General features: G+C 46.3%; 1 protein-coding gene across 2 annotated transcripts in view; it reads right to left on the reverse strand.

Annotated features, from left to right (window-relative positions):
• The window catches only part of LOC115262165 (protein HIRA homolog), a 150,884-nt gene that overhangs the window by 126,997 nt on the left and 280 nt on the right, over positions 1-23,607 (reverse strand). The window contains exons 2-5 of one of the 2 annotated variants that reach the window (XM_029864394.2): positions 21,582-23,566; positions 21,399-21,513; positions 11,691-11,940; positions 11,230-11,625 (exon numbers count right to left, since the gene is read on the reverse strand). In XM_029864394.2, coding sequence (XP_029720254.2) covers positions 11,230-11,625; positions 11,691-11,940; positions 21,399-21,513; positions 21,582-23,566 — 2,746 coding nt within the window. Of the gene's footprint in view, positions 1-11,163; positions 11,626-11,690; positions 11,941-21,398; positions 21,514-21,581; positions 23,567-23,607 lie in introns of those variants that run through there. The other variant, XM_029864395.2, reaches the window with a different exon arrangement.

A 23,607-nucleotide genomic window follows, 5' to 3' on the forward strand; every position in this document is an offset into this window, starting at 1 on the left:
TTTCTTCGTTATTTTTATTATTATCTTTATAATCGACATTTTCAACCAGGAGCTGGTTCATCTCTGGTTTATCAAGTTGAAATTCATATCAATCACAATTTTTACACGTATCAGGGAATTTGGTTTATTTAACAACAGGATAGGAGGTCTCAAAGCAGTGAGAAGCGGAAACACTTCCTACTCAGTCTTTCCCACCCATTATCTTCTCCATACGCTGTACAAGTGCACAAATCAAGACTAAAATCTAGTGATTTTCCCAAAAAAATCTCCCCTGAAATGTCTCCAGAGATTTAATTCAGGGATTATTTCAGAAATCTCTTATACTAACCCAGCAGCCAATCCTCTTGTAACATCCATAGATATCCTTATGAATATGTAGCTGCAGCGAATGCTCCAGAAATACTAATGCGATTCCTTAGAAATCTTTAATGGGAGCTATCCAGGATTCCATCCAAGAATTGCTAGAGGATTCCTGAGAGGTAAAACAGAATAAATTCAAGCTGGAAAAGCTTGAAAAATCCCAGCAAGAATTTCTGGAGAAATCTCAGTAAGAATTTGTGTAAATACAGTATTGTTCCGATTATATCACGCCCCTTTTCAAAAATGCGTTTAAATATTCTACAAAAACTATACGAACTTTCAATATTTTTAACGTTGCGAAACGTGCCATCAATATTCATCTTGAAAAAGAGGGGAAACATTTGCACTCAAATGTAACCAGGGAATGAAATTATCGATCACGATCGCGATAGTAGAAAACTGTCCCACACGCATTATCGGCGAAAAAAGACGTGCGATAAATTTAGACCCGGGTTTCTCCCGAGAATGTGTTTTCGCTCGTTCAGCAGCGCCGAAAATCGATTATCATCAGCAATGAAAAGTTGACTGGTTTGCTTTCTGCTCTTTGTTCGCCTTTCCGTAGTCCCGTCGTCACCGGCTGTAGCTTTTATGTATAAAATTTCTGTCCTCTCTCGAGCAGCTTGTGTGGTCGAGTGGTTATGGTGCGTGCTCATGCACATTTTTGTGGAGGGTCTAGGTTCGAATCCCGTTAGCGGCAAATTTTTGTTACTTGCCTTCTGATAATTATCGCGATAACTTTGCAGGTGATAAAGTTGGATAGCGAAAATGAAAAGAGCGATATCCAGTTTTTGGCTATCTTTGATCGGGGACAAACAGCAACGACCGATAAACATTTCTCACAGGAAAAGTAAACACAGAAAAAATCGGTTGCTTGAAAAGCGCCGTTTTTCGTCTCAATTTGCTGATAATTTCATTCCCTGAATGTAACAGCAAATGAATGAAAAATTAAAGACGCGTGATAACATCGAAACATTACTGTATTTAGAGAAACCATTGTAAAAATCTCTGAAGGAGTCCCAGGACAAACTTATGGAGGAATCTTTGGAAAAATCTCTGAAGACCTTTTTCATCTCTGTAAGAGTTTGTGTAAGGACATGGACTCCTCGTAGAAACCCCTCTATTTCTAGAGGAATTACAGAAGATGTTCCTGGAGATTTTTTGGAATACTCCCAGTAGGAATCAGGCATGAATTTCTGGAAGAGTATCACGATGAATTTCTAAACGAATTCATGAAGAAAATCATGGACGATTCATTGGAAAGATTTTTGAAGACATCCCAACAGGCCCGAATGAACTTCAAAATGACTTCCTGGAGGAATCCTGGAGGCTGTGACCTGGTTCCAAGGAGAAATATCTGAATAAAGGACAAGGTATTTGGAGTACATAGCTCAAAATTTCTAGAGCACCGTTTTTTAGAACCGTTGAACGGATTTGGATGAAAATGCATCACGCTAATTGTTCAGTGATTGTCAACAACGTGATGCATTTTAATCCAAATCCGTCTAACGGTTCTAAAAAACGGTGCTCTAGAAATTTTGAGCAATGTACTCCAAATACCTTGTCCTTAAATGCGGCAAACATTCTTGGAGCAATTCCTGCTGAAACCTAAGAAGATATCTTCTTTGAATTCCTCCAGGAATTCCTAAGATTCCTCTAAAACAATTTTTTTTCAAGATTTTCAAGCTAGGCTTTATCCAGCATTTGCTCTTGAGCGACCTTGAGCGACCTCCAGGGTTTACTGGGAATAAGAAACTGCTTGAGGAGTCTTCTAGGTTCCGTAATAGGTAATTGTCGTGTTCCCCGGAAGAATCAGGTTTTCGGAACACCTCTGGAAGTTATTGTTTTTGAGGTTCCGTGAAAAATTATAGGAAGGACAGATCCAGGTTTGAATTGCAAACGAATCACTGATTGCCAAGCAATGACTCGAACACATAATATCTACTTTGAGACTTTTTGTCACATTTTGTCTGGAGTCGCATCACTGTGCGGCTTCGTGCCGCGAGCCGAAAAGTGCCGGGATAAGGACAGGCCTCTTGACTTGACGGACCAACGTTAGGTGATGGAAAGGTGGAAGCAGCACTTCGATAAACTTTCAAGCGATCAACATGCTGAATGCCGCCTAAGTGCGCTACAGATCATTTTTCGACGCTTAACACTTGAAAGAGTTCGTGGAAAGTTATCGAGTTATCGTTCAAGGCTGATCGACCACGGACGAGGTGGTCCACAAACCCCAGGGGACCGCACTGTAACCAAAAAAACATTTTATCCTGTTAAAATTACACAGCGAAATATGATAAAGCTGAAATGAATTAACCTATGCATAACACAGAGATGAACCAGCCCCCGGCTAAAAACCTCTTTAATAAAGAATAATAAAAAATAATAATAACCTATGCATAAAATTTGCTGAACTATCTTTGTTATGTTTAAATAATTCATATTTGTTTTCAGACAAATTGGATTCTTTAGGAGTGTCCGGATTATTTCATAATCGGACCAAAAAGTCCGATCACGGACACTGGACGGAGGATGGCCGGCTCTTCCCACTGAAGAGGGCTGCAGGAACAAATGCTGCAGACGATAGCTCGACGACGAATAACTCTTAAGCCTGGAACACATAGCGTCCGTTCCGTCGAGGTTTGCGTTTTTTTGACAGTTTTCCCATGGGAAATCTGTCAAACTTCTGTCACACACACGCAAACGTATGCATTGTGTGGGGCACTTTAAGTGTAAGCCTTGTAAAAGGCTGATGGTTCCGGCTGTCCAAGTAAGAAGGCTTGAGGGTGAATTTTCTCCGATGTTTATTCCTTCACTGATCAACAAAAACTGATCATAATCGGATTCTCCACCCAAAAATTGGAGGAGCAACCATTGACATGTATAGTCAGATTTGATCGTTGATCGATTTGATCGAATCGGATTCTCCACCCAAAAATTATTCCAAATCCAAAATTTCATAAGTTTTGGAGTCCGGAAACTATTTTTAAAATGCATTTAATGTTTGTATGGGGAAAATTTTTTGTTCGGGTCGAACTGTCATTTTATCGATTGAACTGTCATTCTATTTGCGAAAATTAAAACTGTTTTGTTAATTTGACCATCAAAACAAAGGTATAGCAATATTTTATTCACTGAAGAACCCAATTCTTCAAAAGGGTAGCAATCACAAAAAGGTTGGGAAACACAGCTTTGAAGCTATCCAATATGGGTCTTATTGATATGTCAGGGTGTCTATTCATAACTCAAAATAAAATTCCCTGAGTTTTCCAGGTTTTTCCAGATGAAATTTTAAAAGTTTATAATTCGAAAAATAACCCAAATTTTCTAAAAAATAGAAAAGATGACTTAGGGTATCATGAATAGATTTGTCGTCATGAGGGCTGAGGAAAACAGGTAAGTTCCCCTACTCTTCAAAAATTATTTTAAGATTTTTGAGCATAATTCCTGAAATCTCTTCCAAAGTCTCTTCCTGGCTTTCCGCAAGATTCTTTCACGAGATATCTGTTTAAGTACGTCCCGATATTTCTTGCAAAGGTTTTCCGATATACTTCCAGAGATTCTCGCTGGATACCTCCTGAAGATGCATCCAAAGCTATTCAGTTTCTTCAAGAATGTCATTGGTTGCCTCGTAGCCATGCGGTTAGAGTCCGGATGGATGAGGGTTCAATTCCCGCTAAGAGCGATGAAATTTTTCACGCGAATAGCTTCTTATCTGTAGCCACTTCGTGTTAAGTTTCGTTCAATCGGTACAGCCGCCGGCTGAATCCAGTATCCGTATCTTTTTATGGTTTTCCGGGATATCTATCCAATAGTTTATGCCTGGATTTTTACCGATAGTTTTCCGGTATTTCTCTTGTTTTCCTCGCGGAACTTCGTCCGTAGCTGCTATCAGGATTACATGAGGTTTTCAGAATTGCTCCTTGGATGTCCTTAATAATATATCGAGATGTTTCATTTTTTCTTAGGTTCTTCCTGAAGTTCCTGTCGAGATTTCTTCAAACACTGGGGAGTTTCTCGCAAGATTTTATTTGAATTCTCTCGAATATTTCTCCAGGAATGTTCTATAAGGTATTTCGTAAGTTATCTCAGGAGACATTCTGAAGAAAACCCGTAGAAGAATCCCTGCAATAACTTTGGGAGAAATCCCCAAAGGAATATCCAGAATCTCGGATCAATTTCTGGTAAAGATTCCGGGAAGAATTTTGGGAATAAAGTAGAGAATATGTGTAAAAAATCGCAGGTGGATCACTGCAAGAAATCCGGCACAACTACAAGGAACAGTCTGGCTCTGAAAGAATGCAATAGAAGAACTCAATGAGAAATATCAGCAATAACTCCTGTGGAAATCCCAAAAGGCACTCTGGAAAAAATCTTAGGAGAAAGTCCAGGGTAAATTATGAGGCACACATTTCCCGATCGTAGGAGAACGTGCCGCCCGAGCCAAATTTCTGATACCAGGGTAAATTAAGAAAAACTCTGAGAGACATCTCGTGACCAACATCGGAAGGAATCTTCAGAGAGAAGTTTCAGGTAAAACTTCAAAATAAACCTCGCGAAAACTTTTAAGAAATTCCTGTAGGAGACCAGGAAGAACATCTCGAAGAAAGCCCAAAGCAATTGTTTGAAGATATCACAGGAAAAAATGAAAGAAATCTCTTGAAGAACTCTTGCAGTAAATTCGTAAAAAAATCCTTGGAGGAACTTTAGTAGGAACCCCAGGAATAACTCCTTTAGCAACTCTGAAAGAAATTCTGGGAAGATCTTCTGAGTAAATCGCAAGAGGAACACCGGAAGGAATCGCATTAAATTTTCATGAGGAATGCCGAAAGAAATTCCACGATTTATCCCGACAAAAATTCTTATAGAGTATTCGGGATAAATTCTGGTAGAAATCCTACGAAGATTTCTTTGAGCAAAAGTCCGGGAAGAAATAGCATCCCCGAGAAAAACTCCAGGAGAAATCGGTTGGAATTCAGGAATCCTGGAAGGAATCTGGAAGTATATCTTTCCGGAAAAAAAATCAAAAAGGAATACCAAGAAAAATAGGGTCAAAATGCAGAAAGAAGATAAGAAATAATTATAAGAAATCCGGGGGATATTCCAGGAGGTATTTCTAAGGAAGTTCTAGAAAGAAACCCTGACTGAATTTCTGAAAAAAAATCTTGTAGCAAAATTTCTGTATGGATTTTTACTACCAGGGTTTTAAACATACGAACTAATATTTTTTTATCGGAGTAAAATTTCCCTGAGTACTCACGATATTCCCTGAGTATTCCAGGTTTTTCCCTGTTGAATAAAATTCCCTGAGGATTCCCGGTTTTCCAGGTTTTTCCAGGTAGTAGTATGTGTAAGATGTTCGGAATCCAAACATGGTGGCCATAAACTCATGAGTAGTTGCCACGATTTTTACTTTTAATAAAATAGTTCCAACAAAATATTCATAAATTAAATATTAGTCTGAAGAAGTAACAAAAATGTGACCCTCGAATCGTTGCCTGCAAAAGAATGAAAACAAAATTTCATTGCAGAAACAGAGAATCGATCTTCTCACCATACTAAAACTCAGCTCATTAGTACAAATCTAGTACTACACTGAACGTGCCCCATTCAAGATGTTGTTATTCAGACTCTAAACGTAGGGGTAGGCGGGGCATTATGGACACCCGGGGCAGAATGGACACCCTCAATATTTTGAAATATGCGAACTTTTTTGAACTTTTAATAAATGGAGAATATAGTCCATCTGTCTAAAACGTAGTTTCAGAAAAGAAACATTCGAAATTAAAATTATACTTGATTTTACACGAAAAAGTTGCGTCCTCCGTTTTTTGTGCATGGAAATTATAATTTTCACACCATCTAAAATAAGATTCAGTGATTAATTTATTGCAGGTCGATTAAAACCTGATATTTCTAGAACACATGCAAGTAGTTTTGCTGTATCTACATGCTTAACATGTTTATATTTGCTTCTTTATTATATCAAAAATCAAGTTTGGAAATATCTTCTGCTGCCGGGGCAAAATGGACACTCACCTTTTTGAAAGAAGCGGCAAGGGAAAAATATAACCTAAATCACAAACCAACCAAATTCTTCGATTTCAGTATATTTTCGATTAAATGTTCACTATAGTAGACATAGGATGAAACAAATTGGTCAAAAAACGACAGAAGTGGAAAACAGTTGTTCTAGGCACAGCTGTACATGCCGACAAAAACAAAGCTTTATCCAAAACAGCCTGAATTTAAATTAACTGAACAAAAATGAACTACTTCGGCGTATTATTCATCCATAATAGTTGTTTTGTAATGGAATGACTTTATAGGTGTAAATAATGTACGAAATTCGTAAAAGTCTCATGGTGTCCATATTGCCCCATGGGGGTGTTCATTCTGCCCCGTATGCTTGAAGACGATCATGAAAAACTAACATTTTTCAAAACATTTTTTGAAGTGGATAAATCATTTTTCTTCGTGAGCATTCTTATGCAATAGATGCTAAATAGACTTTAAAAGGATACATGTATCAAAAAACTAAACTTTTTTGACATCTTGCCAGGTAATGTTGGCAAAAACCTTAGGGTGTCCATATTGCCCCGCTTACCCCTATTTTCCCTAAATTGTTTGCTCGTTTGCACCTATAGTGGAGGTAGTATTTCAGACAATTCTTGCTGTAAATCAACCAAGAATTCCTAGCGAACTCCTGGGAGATAATACAGCTTGAAAATCCAAGAATTCCTGGAGAAATCTCAGCAGAAATTTGTGTGAATATGTAGAAGAGTCCTTGTAGAAATCTTTGAAGGATTCACAAGAGAAACTTAGGCATGGATCATTGGAAAATCCCTGAAGACCATTTTATTCATCCCTGGCTACGCCACTGTGACGAATGAGTTCGTGGGAAGTTATCGAGTTATCGTCCAAGGCTAGTCGACCACAGCGACGAAAAGGGACTTGCGATTGGAAGCTCGGTACGTGGAACTGCCGATCTCTCAACGTCATTCGGGGAGCACCCGCATACTTTCCGATATACTGAAGGCAAGACTGAAGAACCGCGGGTTCGGAAACGTAGCGCTGCACACTGGAGTAACAGGGTCCATATTATAGCCAAAAAGTTTTAACACGTTTTTATGGTGTATTATGAAGCTACTAGCGATAAAATTGTGAATTTTGATATTGAGGATGCATTTTGGATTATATATAGCCATATGAATCCACGTAATAGCCAGAAATGATTTCATATAACCTCACTAAGAGCAACGTATGTTTTCACCCCTAAAAATCACTTGAATCGTCATATTTTTTTCAGTACAGAGAACTGAAAAATAATTATATTTTCATAAAATTTATTGTTTGGAAACACGGGCCACCTAGAGTAATTCTCCCAGAAGTGTGTGTGAAATTTATTTTTTTCATCAGTGAAGATAACGTGTTTATGTCTCCTGCAAAGTTGTAGGGAATTTCATTATTAGAAAACTTGTTGAACAATTGTTCGATCAGCTCAATGTTTAGAGATCCGGGGCATTATTTGTGAACGACCTTTTAAAATGAGTTCATATGTTGTACCGTTTACTAGATATTTTTGGGAATCACTTTTTCATTTTGGGCTAACACACCAAAACTCTAAAAATGATCATCGATTGAAACTCAGGGGCATGAACATGGTGAGAGAAGCCGGGTGGAATATATCAATTCTACACATAAAAGTAAGTTTGTGGAGTACTGAGTGAAAAACTTAATGAGTTTAGCTATAAAAATATTAGCTATGCGAACATATATTATTTACGGTGCATCAACATATGATTATGTACACGTTACACATAGTGAGCTCTTTATTTGAGTTGTTTTTGATTTTTTGTAAACAAATTTTGAACACAACAGTTCTGCCGCCACTCGCAAAACAGTTCCATCTTTGCTGGGTTTCCTATTCATATGGAACTGTTTTGCGAGAGGGGGCAGAGTTCTAGCTACATAAAATTACTAGTGAGTTGCATACATTCAGGCGTTTATTCGTAAATGGAGATTTCTGTTCAAATTTACAAAATTGATTCCATTTGACACATTTCGTTAGGAGATACAAGACCAGATTTGTATTCTACTATAATCTATCTGTTGACTGTTGAGAATAAGTGGCCATTCATTAGTCGGAACAAAGTTGTTTTTTTTTTTAATTAAACATAAATTCTAATTGTAATTCTAATTATCTATTTTCTCGTCCGGTACTTTTTGGTACCCGTTCTCTTGCGATTCACAAAGGATAATACATATATGTATTATATTTTATTGTAATTTTGTCCAGATCGCGGAATGCTGCAGAATATGAAAACTTTTTCAATACTGAAAATGGTTAAAAATTGATAAAAAAAACATGATTTCGAAAACTCTTCTGTAAGAGAGCCAATTAAATGAAACTAGGTGCAGTTTTTATTTTAAATGATACACCCTAATCAGGAGTTTCTATTCTCAATTATTTTTTCAAACTGTCGTTTTTTAGATAATTGAAGTGCTTTCGATGAGTTATGATACAAATGAAAAAAAAAACAGTAGAAAAATCATCAAATTCAGACATTTGTTCATAAAAAAATATACATCCCAAAGTGTTTTATTGATTGCCACATGATGAGGTAATGCTTCATTCATCTTCGAAAAATATTAGGCTTTGGAAAATTGAAAAAAAAAATGTTTTTACTTATGCTCAGGAAGTTGATCCATTTACGCCTATGTGCGCTGAGGGAAGTTAAGGATGCTATCCACCAGCTCAACAAAGTGACTCATCAAGATGGGCCTAGAAAAGTTTGTAATCAGTTTGCACCGGTTAGTAGTCAGGATTTGGGAAACTGAACAGCTACCGGAAAAGTGGAAGGAAGAGGAAATCTGCCGTATTCAAAGGCGACTATTTGGAATGTGAGAACTTCCGAGCGATCACACTTCTGAATGCCGCCTACAAAGTGATATCCCATATCATCTTCCGTCGTCTGCTACTTAAAACGAATGAGTTCGTGGAAAGTTATTAAGCCGGCTTCATCAACGGCCGGTCGACAACGGACCAGATTTTCACCTCACGACAAATCCTCCAGAAATATCCTGAATACCAGGTCCAAAAGCATCACCTGTTCATCGACTTCAAAGTGGCATACGACAGTATCGACCGCGCAGCGCTATGGAAAATCATGGACGAAAACGGCTTTCCTGGGAAGCTGACCAGACTGATTAAAGCAACGATGGACGGTGTGCAAAACTGCGTAAGTGTTTTGGGTGAACTATTCAGTTCATTCAAATTTCGCCGAGCACTGCGACAAGGTGACGGACTCTCATGCCTACTCTTCAACATCGCTATGGAAGGTGTGATGCGACGAGCCGGGCCAACAGCCGGGGAATGATTTTTACAAAATCCGGTCAATTTGTGTGCTTTGCGGACGACATGGACATTATCACCTGAACATTTGGAACGGTGGCAGAACTGTACACTCACCTCAAATGCGAAGCAGCAAAGGTTGAACTGTTGGTGAATGCGTTTAAAACAAAGTAGGTACATGCTGGCAGGCGGAACCGAACACGACCGAATCCGTCTGGGTATAACTTCGAGGTTGTGGAGGAATTCGTCTACCTCGGATCCTTACTGACGGCTGACAACAACGTGAGTCGAGAAATTCCGAGGCGCATCATCAGCGAAAGTCGGGCCTTCTACGGGCTCCAAAAGAAGCTGCGATCTAAAAAGATTCACCCACGCACCAAATGCACCATGTACACAACGCTAATAAGACCGATGGTCCTCTACGGACACGAGACATGGACCATGATCGAGGAGGACCTGCAAGCACTCGCAGTTTTCTAGCGATACGTACCAAGGACGACATTCTGCGGTGTGCAGGACAAGGATAAAGCACGAGCTCGCTGCACTCTACGGCGAACCCAGCATCCAGAAGGTGGCCACAGCCGGAAGGATACGGTGGGCAGCATGCTGCAAATGCGGAACTCGGGATAAGAATCACGCGACAATTTTCGTGGGTAGATCGTTAACTTGTGGATCAAATCACCTACCAAAGGTGGCTCCAAGGTCCACGCCTTACCCTGCCCTACTAACAAATACACCTTCCCGAGACAATTGTGGGGGTGCTGTGGATTCCACGGAATCTAGTAACAACGGCTGCCGAAGTAACATTTCTTCCCTTCTCGATGACCGTAAGGACGTGGCCGTCGGCGTTATTGACTTTCAAATATTGAACTATTGAATCGTGCACATTTAGAGTGTGTAGCTAGTCTCAAGCACCATTCATTATTCTCTGTGCAACTTCGATTGTTGTGGTCAATCACGGAGTAGCAACTATGATGTGTACGGTTATCTTTGCTTTGCTATATCAAGGTCATCCACATGTCACTTGAATTTTGTAAAAAGGATATTTTCAGGAACGAGAAAGGCACTATTACTTAGGGTTTTTTTTTTTGTGTACAACAATAGCCGATTCATAAATGTTGTGGTCCTTTCGGCAAGTTTATATGCAACATATTTTCCGGCTTGGATGTATCATAAAACCCTATGTGCCTTCTTTCATAGGAGTTTGCAAGACATCTACATTTTTGAACGTTATGTTACGCAAAAATGTATAATAAAGACCTCTGGGACATTATGGTCTCGGACGGTATGATACTGCATCATATTTTGTCTACCGATTCCATGAATAGTTTTCCAAAGTTCAGCAATGCTAATTGTTTGTAAACCTGTTTTATGAAAGTTTACGCAAAAATCCACGAAATAGCATGCGATAGGCTGTCGGACTGTTTTAGCGTAAATAACCCCCTTTCCGACAGGTCTTATAATGGTTCGATACCCTTCTTTTTTAGTGTAAATCAGAGAAATCTCAAGGTACTTACAGGGGCTTCAGCTTCTCGATCTGACCGTCGCCAAGCGGTTTCATTACCACATCGTCGATGCTGGACTGACTTTGGGGTCTCCGTTTGAGCTGGTCCGAGTACTCCATGTAGATTCGCTGCCACTTGGGTTGCAGCCTGAGCTGCGATAGGATTTCCTCCAGCAACGTGTGCTTGGGAATTCCCAGAATGGACGAATCGGACCCAGAGTGGAACGGAGATCCGAGCAGACCGTCTAGGACTTGGCGGATTTTCGTTTCGGTACCGTGCTGGGCTAGCTGGTAGCCCAGCATTAGGTACCAGTGTTTCATTTCAGTCGGGGAATTGATCGTTTCGGCTATTTTGATCTGGTTCTCCACGAATACCAGCATGGCCTCAAACTGCCAGGCTACGTTAGGACTGAAAAAGAAACAATAGAATAAGTTTTGATGGATAAACTACCGATTGATTGACAGCGAACTTACTTATCCAAGAAGCTCCTGGCGTTCAGGGGTTGGAAGTTGGAAAATGACTGCACCGTGGTCAGTGGGAATGCTTTCAAGTTGCGCGCCACAGCGCCCACTTTGGTGGTCATCAGACCATGGCGCATTATCGGATCCATTGAGTTAGTTATGAGCCAGCTTTCCAGCTTTTTGCTGTAGGTAAACGACGATCCGTTCGACAGAATGATAAATGGAACACCCTGATCCGATACATGTAGAAGGGTAGCGAAACCTGCAATTGAAAAATAAGAGATAATAAGGATGTTCAGAAACATAACTGATCATCATTTCTTGTCGCAAAGCTCGGAAAGCTTGTGTACGAAGCTAAGAAAGTTTCTAGATGAAGCTCGTTTAGCTTCTGGACGAAGCTCGGAAAGCTTCTGGACGAAGCTCGGAAAGCTTCTGGACGAAGCTCGGAAAGCTTCTGGACGAAGCTCGGAAAGCTTCTGGACGAAGCTCGGAAAGCTTCTGGACGAAGCTCGGAAAGCTTCTGGACGAAGCTCGGAAAGCTTCTGGACGAAGCTCGGAAAGCTTCTGGACGAAGCTCGGAAAGCTTCTGGACGAAGCTCGGAAAGCTTCTGGACGAAGCTCGGAAAGCTTCTGGACGAAGCTCGGAAAGCTTCTGGACGAAGCTCGGAAAGCTTCTGGACGAAGCTCGGAAAGCTTCTGGACGAAGCTCGGAAAGCTTCTGGACGAAGCTCGGAAAGCTTCTGGACGAAGCTCGGAAAGCTTCTGGACGAAGCTCGGAAAGCTTCTGGACGAAGCTCGGAAAGCTTCTGGACGAAGCTCGGAAAGCTTCTGGACGAAGCTCGGAAAGCTTCTGGACGAAGCTCGGAAAGCTTCTGGACGAAGCTCGGAAAGCTTCTGGACGAAGCTCGGAAAGCTTCTGGACGAAGCTCGCAAAGGTTCTGGACGAAGCTCTGAAAGGTTCTGGACGAAGCTCGGAAAGCTTCTGGACGAAGCTCGGAAAGCATCTGGACGAAGCTCGGAAAGCTTCTGGACGAAGCTCGGAAAGCTTCTGGATGAAGCTCGGAAAGCTTCTGGACGAAGCTCGGAAAGCTTCTGGACGAAGCTCTGAAAGCTTCTGGACGAAGCTCGGAAAGCTTCTGGACGAAGCTCGGAAAGGTTCTGGACGAAGCTCTGAAAGGTTCTGGACGAAGCCTGGAAAGCTTCTGGACGAAGCCTGGAAAGCTTCTGGACGAAGCTCGGAAAGCTTCTGGACGAAGCTCAGAAAGCTTCTGGACGAAGCCTGGAAAGCTTCTGGACGAAGCCTGGAAAGCTTCTGGACGAAGCCTGGAAAGCTTCTGGACGAAGCCTGGAAAGCTTCTGGACGAAGCCTGGAAAGCTTCTGGACGAAGCCTGGAAAGCTTCTGGACGAAGCCTGGAAAGCTTCTGGACGAAGCCTGGAAAGCTTCTGGACGAAGCCTGGAAAGCTTCTGGACGAAGCCTGGAAAGCTTCTGGACGAAGCCTGGAAAGCTTCTGGACGAAGCCTGGAAAGCTTCTGGACGAAGCCTGGAAAGCTTCTGGACGAAGCCTGGAAAGCTTCTGGACGAAGCCTGGAAAGCTTCTGGACGAAGCCTGGAAAGCTTCTGGACGAAGCCTGGAAAGCTTCTGGACGAAGCCTGGAAAGCTTCTGGACGAAGCCTGGAAAGCTTCTGGACGAAGCCTGGAAAGCTTCTGGACGAAGCCTGGAAAGCTTCTGGACGAAGCCTGGAAAGCTTCTGGACGAAGCCTGGAAAGCTTCTGGACGAAGCCTGGAAAGCTTCTGGACGAAGCCTGGAAAGCTTCTGGACGAAGCCTGGAAAGCTTCTGGACGAAGCCTGGAAAGCTTCTGGACGAAGCCTGGAAAGCTTCTGGACGAAGCCTGGAAAGCTTCTGGACGAAGCCTGGAAAGCTTCTGGACGAAGCCTGGAAAGCTTCTGGACGAAGCCTGGAAAGCTTCTGGACGAAGCCTGGAAAGCTTCTGGACGAAGCCTGGAAAGCTTCTGGACGAAGCCTGGAAAGCTTCTGGACGAAGCCTGGAAAGCTTCTGGACGAAGCCTGGAAAGCTTCTGGACGAAGCCTGGAAAGCTTCTGGACGAAGCCTGGAAAGCTTCTGGACGAAGCCTGGAAAGCTTCTGGACGAAGCCTGGAAAGCTTCTGGACGAAGCCTGGAAAGCTTCTGGACGAAGCCTGGAAAGCTTCTGGACGAAGCCTGGAAAGCTTCTGGACGAAGCCTGGAAAGCTTCTGGACGAAGCCTGGAAAGCTTCTGGACGAAGCCTGGAAAGCTTCTGGACGAAGCCTGGAAAGCTTCTGGACGAAGCCTGGAAAGCTTCTGGACGAAGCCTGGAAAGCTTCTGGACGAAGCCTGGAAAGCTTCTGGACGAAGCCTGGAAAGCTTCTGGACGAAGCCTGGAAAGCTTCTGGACGAAGCCTGGAAAGCTTCTGGACGAAGCCTGGAAAGCTTCTGGACGAAGCCTGGAAAGCTTCTGGACGAAGCCTGGAAAGCTTCTGGACGAAGCCTGGAAAGCTTCTGGACGAAGCCTGGAAAGCTTCTGGACGAAGCCTGGAAAGCTTCTGGACGAAGCCTGGAAAGCTTCTGGACGAAGCCTGGAAAGCTTCTGGACGAAGCCTGGAAAGCTTCTGGACGAAGCCTGGAAAGCTTCTGGACGAAGCCTGGAAAGCTTCTGGACGAAGCCTGGAAAGCTTCTGGACGAAGCCTGGAAAGCTTCTGGACGAAGCCTGGAAAGCTTCTGGACGAAGCCTGGAAAGCTTCTGGACGAAGCCTGGAAAGCTTCTGGACGAAGCCTGGAAAGCTTCTGGACGAAGCCTGGAAAGCTTCTGGACGAAGCCTGGAAAGCTTCTGGACGAAGCCTGGAAAGCTTCTGGACGAAGCCTGGAAAGCTTCTGGACGAAGCCTGGAAAGCTTCTGGACGAAGCCTGGAAAGCTTCTGGACGAAGCCTGGAAAGCTTCTGGACGAAGCCTGGAAAGCTTCTGGACGAAGCCTGGAAAGCTTCTGGACGAAGCCTGGAAAGCTTCTGGACGAAGCCTGGAAAGCTTCTGGACGAAGCCTGGAAAGCTTCTGGACGAAGCCTGGAAAGCTTCTGGACGAAGCCTGGAAAGCTTCTGGACGAAGCCTGGAAAGCTTCTGGACGAAGCCTGGAAAGCTTCTGGGCGAAGCCTGGAAAGCTTCTGGACGAAGCCTGGAAAGCTTCTGGACGAAGCCTGGAAAGCTTCTGGGCGAAGCCTGGAAAGCTTCTGGACGAAGCCTGGAAAGCTTCTGGACGAAGCCTGGAAAGCTTCTGGACGAAGCCTGGAAAGCTTCTGGACGAAGCCTGGAAAGCTTCTGGACGAAGCCTGGAAAGCTTCTGGACGAAGCCTGGAAAGCTTCTGGACGAAGCCTGGAAAGCTTCTGGACGAAGCCTGGAAAGCTTCTGGACGAAGCCTGGAAAGCTTCTGGACGAAGCCTGGAAAGCTTCTGGACGAAGCCTGGAAAGCTTCTGGACGAAGCCTGGAAAGCTTCTGGACGAAGCCTGGAAAGCTTCTGGACGAAGCCTGGAAAGCTTCTGGACGAAGCCTGGAAAGCTTCTGGACGAAGCCTGGAAAACTTCTGGACGAAGCCTGGAAAGCTTCTGGACGAAGCCTGGAAAGCTTCTGGACGAAGCCTGGAAAGCTTCTGGACGAAGCCTGGAAAGCTTCTGGACGAAGCCTGGAAAGCTTCTGGACGAAGCCTGGAAAGCTTCTGGACGAAGCTCGGAAAGCTTCTGGACGAAGCTCGGAAAGCTTCTGGTTGAAGCTCGGAAAGCTTCTGGACGAAGCTCGGAAAGCTTCTGGACGAAGCTCGGAAAGCTTCTGGGTGAAGCTCGGAAAGCTTCTGGACGAAGCTCGGAAAGCTCCTGGACGAAGCTCGGGAAGCTTCTGGACGAAGCTCAGAAAGCTTCTGGACGAAGCTCGGAAAGCTTCTGGACGAAGCTCGGAAAGCTTCTGGACGAAGCTCGGAAAGCTTCTGGACGAAGCTCGGAAAGCTTCTGGACGAAGCTCGGAAAGCTTCTGGACGAAGCTCGGAAAGCTTCTGGACGAAGCTCGGAAAGCTTCTGGACGAAGCTCGGAAAGCTTCTGGACGAAGCTCGGAAAGCTTCTGGACGAAGCTCGGAAAGCTTCTGGACGAAGCTCGGAAAGCTTCTGGACGAAGCTCGGAAAGCTTCTGGACGAAGCTCGGAAAGCTTCTGGACGAAGCTCGCAAAGGTTCTGGACGAAGCTCTGAAAGGTTCTGGACGAAGCCTGGAAAGCTTCTGGACGAAGCCTGGAAAGCTTCTGGACGAAGCTCGGAAAGCTTCTGGACGAAGCTCAGAAAGCTTCTGGACGAAGCTCGGAAAGCTTCTGGACGAAGCTCGGAAAGCTTCTGGATGAAGCTCGGAAAGCTGCTGGACGAAGCTCGGAAAGCTTCTGGACGAAGCTCTGAAAGCTTCTGGACGAAGCTCGGAAAGGTTCTGGACGAAGCTCTGAAAGGTTCTGGACGAAGCCTGGAAAGCTTCTGGACGAAGCCTGGAAAGCTTCTGGACGAAGCTCGGAAAGCTTCTGGACGAAGCTCAGAAAGCTTCTGGACGAAGCCTGGAAAGCTTCTGGACGAAGCCTGGAAAGCTTCTGGACGAAGCCTGGAAAGCTTCTGGACGAAGCCTGGAAAGCTTCTGGACGAAGCTCGGAAAGCTTCTGGACGAAGCTCGGAAAGCTTCTGGTTGAAGCTCGGAAAGCTTCTGGACGAAGCTCGGAAAGCTTCTGGGTGAAGCTCGGAAAGCTTCTGGACGAAGCTCGGAAAGCTCCTGGACGAAGCTCGGGAAGCTTCTGGACGAAGCTCAGAAAGCTTCTGGACGAAGCTCGGAAAGCTTCTGGACGAAGCTCGGAAAGCTTCTGGACGAAGCTCGGAAAGCTTCTGGACGAAGCTCGGAAAGCTTCTGGACGAAGCTCGGAAAGCTTCTGGACGAAGCTCGGAAAGCTTCTGGACGAAGCTCGGAAAGCTTCTGGACGAAGCTCGGAAAGCTTCTGGACGAAGCTCGGAAAGCTTCTGGACGAAGCTCGGAAAGCTTCTGGACGAAGCTCGGAAAGCTTCTGGACGAAGCTCGGAAAGCTTCTGGACGAAGCTCGGAAAGCTTCTGGACGAAGCTCGGAAAGCTTCTGGACGAAGCTCGCAAAGGTTCTGGACGAAGCTCTGAAAGGTTCTGGACGAAGCCTGGAAAGCTTCTGGACGAAGCCTGGAAAGCTTCTGGACGAAGCTCGGAAAGCTTCTGGACGAAGCTCAGAAAGCTTCTGGACGAAGCTCGGAAAGCTTCTGGACGAAGCTCGGAAAGCTTCTGGATGAAGCTCGGAAAGCTGCTGGACGAAGCTCGGAAAGCTTCTGGACGAAGCTCTGAAAGCTTCTGGACGAAGCTCGGAAAGCTTCTGGACGAAGCTCGGAAAGGTTCTGGACGAAGCTCTGAAAGGTTCTGGACGAAGCCTGGAAAGCTTCTGGACGAAGCCTGGAAAGCTTCTGGACGAAGCTCGGAAAGCTTCTGGACGAAGCTCAGAAAGCTTCTGGACGAAGCCTGGAAAGCTTCTGGACGAAGCCTGGAAAGCTTCTGGACGAAGCCTGGAAAGCTTCTGGACGAAGCCTGGAAAGCTTCTGGACGAAGCCTGGAAAGCTTCTGGACGAAGCCTGGAAAGCTTCTGGACGAAGCCTGGAAAGCTTCTGGACGAAGCTCGGAAAGCTTCTGGACGAAGCTCGGAAAGCTTCTGGACGAAGCTCGGAAAGCTTCTGGACGAAGCTCGGAAAGCTTCTGGACGAAGCTCGGAAAGCTTCTGGACGAAGCTCGGAAAGCTTCTGGACGAAGCTCGGAAAGCTTCTGGACGAAGCTCGGAAAGCTTCTGGACGAAGCTCGGAAAGCTTCTGGACGAAGCTCGGAAAGGTTCTGGACGAAGCTCTGAAAGGTTCTGGACGAAGCCTGGAAAGCTTCTGGACGAAGCCTGGAAAGCTTCTGGACGAAGCCTGGAAAGCTTCTGGACGAAGCCTGGAAAGCTTCTGGACGAAGCCTGGAAAGCTTCTGGACGAAGCTCGGAAAGCTTCTGGACGAAGCTCAGAAAGCTTCTGGACGAAGCTCGGAAAGCTTCTGGACGAAGCTCGGAAAGCTTCTGGACGAAGCTCGGAAAGCTTCTGGACGAAGCTCGGAAAGCTTCTGGATGAAGCTCGGAAAGCTTCTGGACGAAGCTCGGAAAGCTTCTGGACGAAGCTCTGAAAGCTTCTGGACGAAGCTCGGAAAGCTTCTGGACGAAGCTCGGAAAGGTTCTGGACGAAGCTCTGAAAGCTTCTGGACGAAGCCTGGAAAGCTTCTGGACGAAGCTCGGAAAGCTTCTGGACGAAGCTCAGAAAGCTTCTGGACGAAGCCTGGAAAGCTTCTGGACGAAGCCTGGAAAGCTTCTGGACGAAGCCTGGAAAGCTTCTGGACGAAGCCTGGAAAGCTTCTGGACGAAGCCTGGAAAGCTTCTGGACGAAGCCTGGAAAGCTTCTGGACGAAGCCTGGAAAGCTTCTGGACGAAGCCTGGAAAGCTTCTGGACGAAGCCTGGAAAGCTTCTGGACGAAGCCTGGAAAGCTTCTGGACGAAGCCTGGAAAGCTTCTGGACGAAGCCTGGAAAGCTTCTGGACGAAGCCTGGAAAGCTTCTGGACGAAGCCTGGAAAGCTTCTGGACGAAGCCTGGAAAGCTTCTGGACGAAGCCTGGAAAGCTTCTGGACGAAGCCTGGAAAGCTTCTGGACGAAGCCTGGAAAGCTTCTGGACGAAGCCTGGAAAGCTTCTGGACGAAGCCTGGAAAGCTTCTGGACGAAGCCTGGAAAGCTTCTGGACGAAGCCTGGAAAGCTTCTGGACGAAGCCTGGAAAGCTTCTGGACGAAGCCTGGAAAGCTTCTGGACGAAGCCTGGAAAGCTTCTGGACGAAGCCTGGAAAGCTTCTGGACGAAGCCTGGAAAGCTTCTGGACGAAGCCTGGAAAGCTTCTGGACGAAGCCTGGAAAGCTTCTGGACGAAGCCTGGAAAGCTTCTGGACGAAGCCTGGAAAGCTTCTGGACGAAGCCTGGAAAGCTTCTGGACGAAGCCTGGAAAGCTTCTGGACGAAGCCTGGAAAGCTTCTGGACGAAGCCTGGAAAGCTTCTGGACGAAGCCTGGAAAGCTTCTGGACGAAGCCTGGAAAGCTTCTGGACGAAGCCTGGAAAGCTTCTGGACGAAGCCTGGAAAGCTTCTGGACGAAGCCTGGAAAGCTTCTGGACGAAGCCTGGAAAGCTTCTGGACGAAGCCTGGAAAGCTTCTGGACGAAGCCTGGAAAGCTTCTGGACGAAGCCTGGAAAGCTTCTGGACGAAGCCTGGAAAGCTTCTGGACGAAGCCTGGAAAGCTTCTGGACGAAGCCTGGAAAGCTTCTGGACGAAGCCTGGAAAGCTTCTGGACGAAGCCTGGAAAGCTTCTGGACGAAGCCTGGAAAGCTTCTGGACGAAGCCTGGAAAGCTTCTGGACGAAGCCTGGAAAGCTTCTGGACGAAGCCTGGAAAGCTTCTGGACGAAGCCTGGAAAGCTTCTGGACGAAGCCTGGAAAGCTTCTGGACGAAGCCTGGAAAGCTTCTGGACGAAGCCTGGAAAGCTTCTGGACGAAGCCTGGAAAGCTTCTGGACGAAGCCTGGAAAGCTTCTGGACGAAGCCTGGAAAGCTTCTGGACGAAGCCTGGAAAGCTTCTGGACGAAGCCTGGAAAGCTTCTGGACGAAGCCTGGAAAGCTTCTGGACGAAGCCTGGAAAGCTTCTGGACGAAGCCTGGAAAGCTTCTGGACGAAGCCTGGAAAGCTTCTGGACGAAGCCTGGAAAGCTTCTGGACGAAGCCTGGAAAGCTTCTGGACGAAGCCTGGAAAGCTTCTGGACGAAGCCTGGAAAGCTTCTGGACGAAGCCTGGAAAGCTTCTGGACGAAGCCTGGAAAGCTTCTGGACGAAGCCTGGAAAGCTTCTGGACGAAGCCTGGAAAGCTTCTGGACGAAGCCTGGAAAGCTTCTGGACGAAGCCTGGAAAGCTTCTGGGCGAAGCCTGGAAAGCTTCTGGGCGAAGCCTGGAAAGCTTCTGGACGAAGCCTGGAAAGCTTCTGGACGAAGCCTGGAAAGCTTCTGGACGAAGCCTGGAAAGCTTCTGGACGAAGCCTGGAAAGCTTCTGGACGAAGCCTGGAAAGCTTCTGGACGAAGCCTGGAAAGCTTCTGGACGAAGCCTGGAAAGCTTCTGGACGAAGCCTGGAAAGCTTCTGGACGAAGCCTGGAAAGCTTCTGGACGAAGCCTGGAAAGCTTCTGGACGAAGCCTGGAAAACTTCTGGACGAAGCCTGGAAAGCTTCTGGACGAAGCCTGGAAAGCTTCTGGACGAAGCCTGGAAAGCTTCTGGACGAAGCCTGGAAAGCTTCTGGACGAAGCTCGGAAAGCTTCTGGACGAAGCTCGGAAAGCTTCTGGTTGAAGCTCGGAAAGCTTCTGGACGAAGCTCGGAAAGCTTCTGGACGAAGCTCGGAAAGCTTCTGGGTGAAGCTCGGAAAGCTTCTGGACGAAGCTCGGAAAGCTCCTGGACGAAGCTCGGGAAGCTTCTGGACGAAGCTCAGAAAGCTTCTGGACGAAGCTCGGAAAGCTTCTGGACGAAGCTCGGAAAGCTTCTGGACGAAGCTCGGAAAGCTTCTGGACGAAGCTCGGAAAGCTTCTGGACGAAGCTCGGAAAGCTTCTGGACGAAGCTCGGAAAGCTTCTGGACGAAGCTCGGAAAGCTTCTGGACGAAGCTCGGAAAGCTTCTGGACGAAGCTCGGAAAGCTTCTGGACGAAGCTCGGAAAGCTTCTGGACGAAGCTCGGAAAGCTTCTGGACGAAGCTCAGAATGAATCTGAACGAAGCTCAGAATGAATCTGAACGAAGCTCAGAATGCTTCTGGAGTGAAGTCCGTAAAACTTCTGGACAGAGTTTGGAAAGCTTCTGAACAAAGCTCAGAATGCTTCTGAACGAAGTTCAGAAAGCTTCTGAACGAAGCTCTGAGAGCTTATGAACGAACCCCAGAAAGTCCAGAACTTCTTAACGAAGTCCAGAAAGCGTTTAGATGAAGCTCTGAGCTTCTAAATGTCAGAAAACATCGAAACAAAGCTCCGAGAGCTTCTGAACGAAAGCTTTTGAACTAAGAATGCTTCTGAAAAAAGCTTACGAAGCTTTTGTTGAACAAAGCTCAGAAAGCTTCCGAATGAAGGTCAGGTTTCTGAACGAAACTCAGAAAATTTCTGGATATTGTGAATGGAATCCGCAATATTTCTGCAGAGTTTTGAAAGCTTTTGAACAAACCCTTATGAACGAAGTTAAGAATGCTTCCAAACGAAGCTCAGATCGTTTCTAACAAGCTAACAAAGCTTCTGAACGAAGCTCAGAAAAGTTCTTTTGGGTGAAGTCCGCAAAGCTTCTGGACATAGTTTGTAAAGCTGCTGAAATAAGCTCAGAAAGCTTCTGAACGAAGCTCAAATGTCGAAAGCTTTTATATTAAGCTTTAAAAGCTCTGAAGACAGTTCTGAAAACTTCAAAGCAAATTTCTGGAAGCTACTAAACATACCTAACTCTTGAAGTTTATAGTCGAGATTCAGAAAGTTTTTGGCTTTGAGCAGAACCTTTGAAAGCTTATAAAACTTAAATTCACTTACTTGTTCCCATGATGTCCTGGCAGCTCCCGTTCAGGAAGATGCTCTGCTCATTCAGATCCCACACCCGCAACGTACAGTTCTCCGTCAGAATCGCTCCCAGTCGACAGTCGGAACTCTGAAATCGTAATTGGAAATCGTCATTGACATCTTCTGAACACTGGTACCTATTATGCGGCCACTTACAAAAGTACTATGAATGACCGGACTGGTCATGCTCATGACGGGTAGCACCGGCGACCCGTTCAAAATGTCCAGAAACCGGATGCTTCCGTCCATGCTGGCCAGCAGCACGTACTTTTTCGACACCGCAAAGCTGGAAACCGGCGATCCGATGACCGTGTCCCAGAGCTTCTTGTCCGGGCGGGGCAGACTCAGAAGGTTGACCGTTACGCGACACAGGGGACCGTATCCGGTCTTGACGGCACCATTTACGACCTGGATCCGGTAGTCGCCCAGCGCTTTAACGGAGGGGCCCTGGATGGGTGTGGCCTTTCCGGAAACGACCGGATGGATGGTTATGGAAGTCCGCTCCGGGCTGTGCTGAGTGGATGGTTTTTCCGGGTCCGGAGGGATTGTGGCACGGACCGGCGGGGGGATTTTCGTCACTTTCTTCAGTCGGCTGTCGAGTTTGGCCGTTTGGGCCGTTAAAGCTTCGATGTCGATATCGATTCCGTTGGCTTTCGAAGTTGAGGGCGTGGGAGGCTCCGGCCGTGTTTCGACGGTCATGATGGAGCTTTTGCTGGCACTGCTACTGGAGAACTGGCCGGTTCCGGCGGTTGGGACTTCCGCTTCGTCGTTGAGGGGGATGAACATGGGGGTGATTCGGCGTTTTCCGTCGGCAGTCTTGGTTTCGATTTGCTTCAGGATGGGTCGTTGGGTCTCTTGACTAGTAGAAGATTTTAAAACGGTGGATTGGGGCAGTGGCTGCGGGATTGAGCTTACTGTGGGCAGCTGACTTGGTATTGGGGGTAGTTGTTGAGGAATCAAAGTCGGAGCGGTTAGTTTGCTCTGAGACACATTTAGGAGTTCCGCATTTTCAATTAGGGAATCCTTCCCGGATTGGCCGTTCAGGTCCACTGTGATATTCTTGCCGTACATCCGTTGATAAAGACTGTTACGGTCTTCCTCGGATAACGGGGTTCCCAGCTCTTCGGCACTGAACTGCAGACAGGCCACGTGGCCATCTCCACTGCAGGCCAGAAGAATGTATCCGTTGTGACTCCAGCTGAGGTCCAAGATCGAATCCTGGAAGAGATCATGTATGACCACAAGTGGGCGCTGGAGGGCTGTCAACCACACCGACAGACTCTTGTCCCGGGACCCTACGGCCAAACAACAATACTGTTGGGATTTATTCGTTTTAGGGGCCATCCTTTGCAGAATTGCATTGTGGAACCGGACGCAAGTGACCGCCTTCCGATGACCAACGAAATCCTTATCGCACTTCCAGCCATCTCGTTCAATGATCTGCGCCGTGGGTCCTCCTCCGTTCATGGCATGAGCAGACACCAGGTACTGTCCATCCGGAGACCAGGACAACCTCAAGATGTGAGTCGTTCCACCGCATTCCTCGAAGGGTTCCGTCACCGTTTTGAACAGGGAAAAATTGGACGTCTTCCAGATCTTCAACGTTTTGTCATCGCTCTGCGACGCCACAAACTTCCCCACAGGATCCCACGCCACTCCTTTGACCAGTCCCGTGTGACCCTTCATCACCTGCAGAATCGACGGAAACTCCTTTGCGTCCCAAATGATGACCGTATTGTCCACGCTACTGCTCGCAATGTACTGATCCTGCGGGGACCACGCCAAGTCCAGCACATCCCCCGAGTGTCCCCGCAGCGTAGCAATGCACCGCCAGTGTTCCGCCGTCTTGGCCGATCCGAACGCACTTCCACCCCCGGCTGTCTTCTTCCAAATCATGATCAGCTTATCGTCCGCACAGGACGCTAGCATCGTGCCGCTTCCGCTCCAGCGCACACAGTTAACACACGCCAGATGATTGTCCATCTGGCACAACATCCGCGGGATCTGTTTGTTCTTCTCCGCCTCCTCGCTGATCACCGGCGCCATGTTCCAGATCACGACCCGGCCGGAATCGTTGCCCTGGCCACCGGTGGCGAATTTCTCGCCGCCCGGGTGGATGTCGATGGAAAATATGGCCTTTTCTGGAAAATAATCAACATTTTGAGGGAAATTTGCGCGAACC

The sequence above is a fragment of the Aedes albopictus genome, chromosome 2, assembly GCF_035046485.1.
Source record: "Aedes albopictus strain Foshan chromosome 2, AalbF5, whole genome shotgun sequence".
NCBI lineage: Eukaryota > Metazoa > Arthropoda > Insecta > Diptera > Culicidae > Aedes > Aedes albopictus.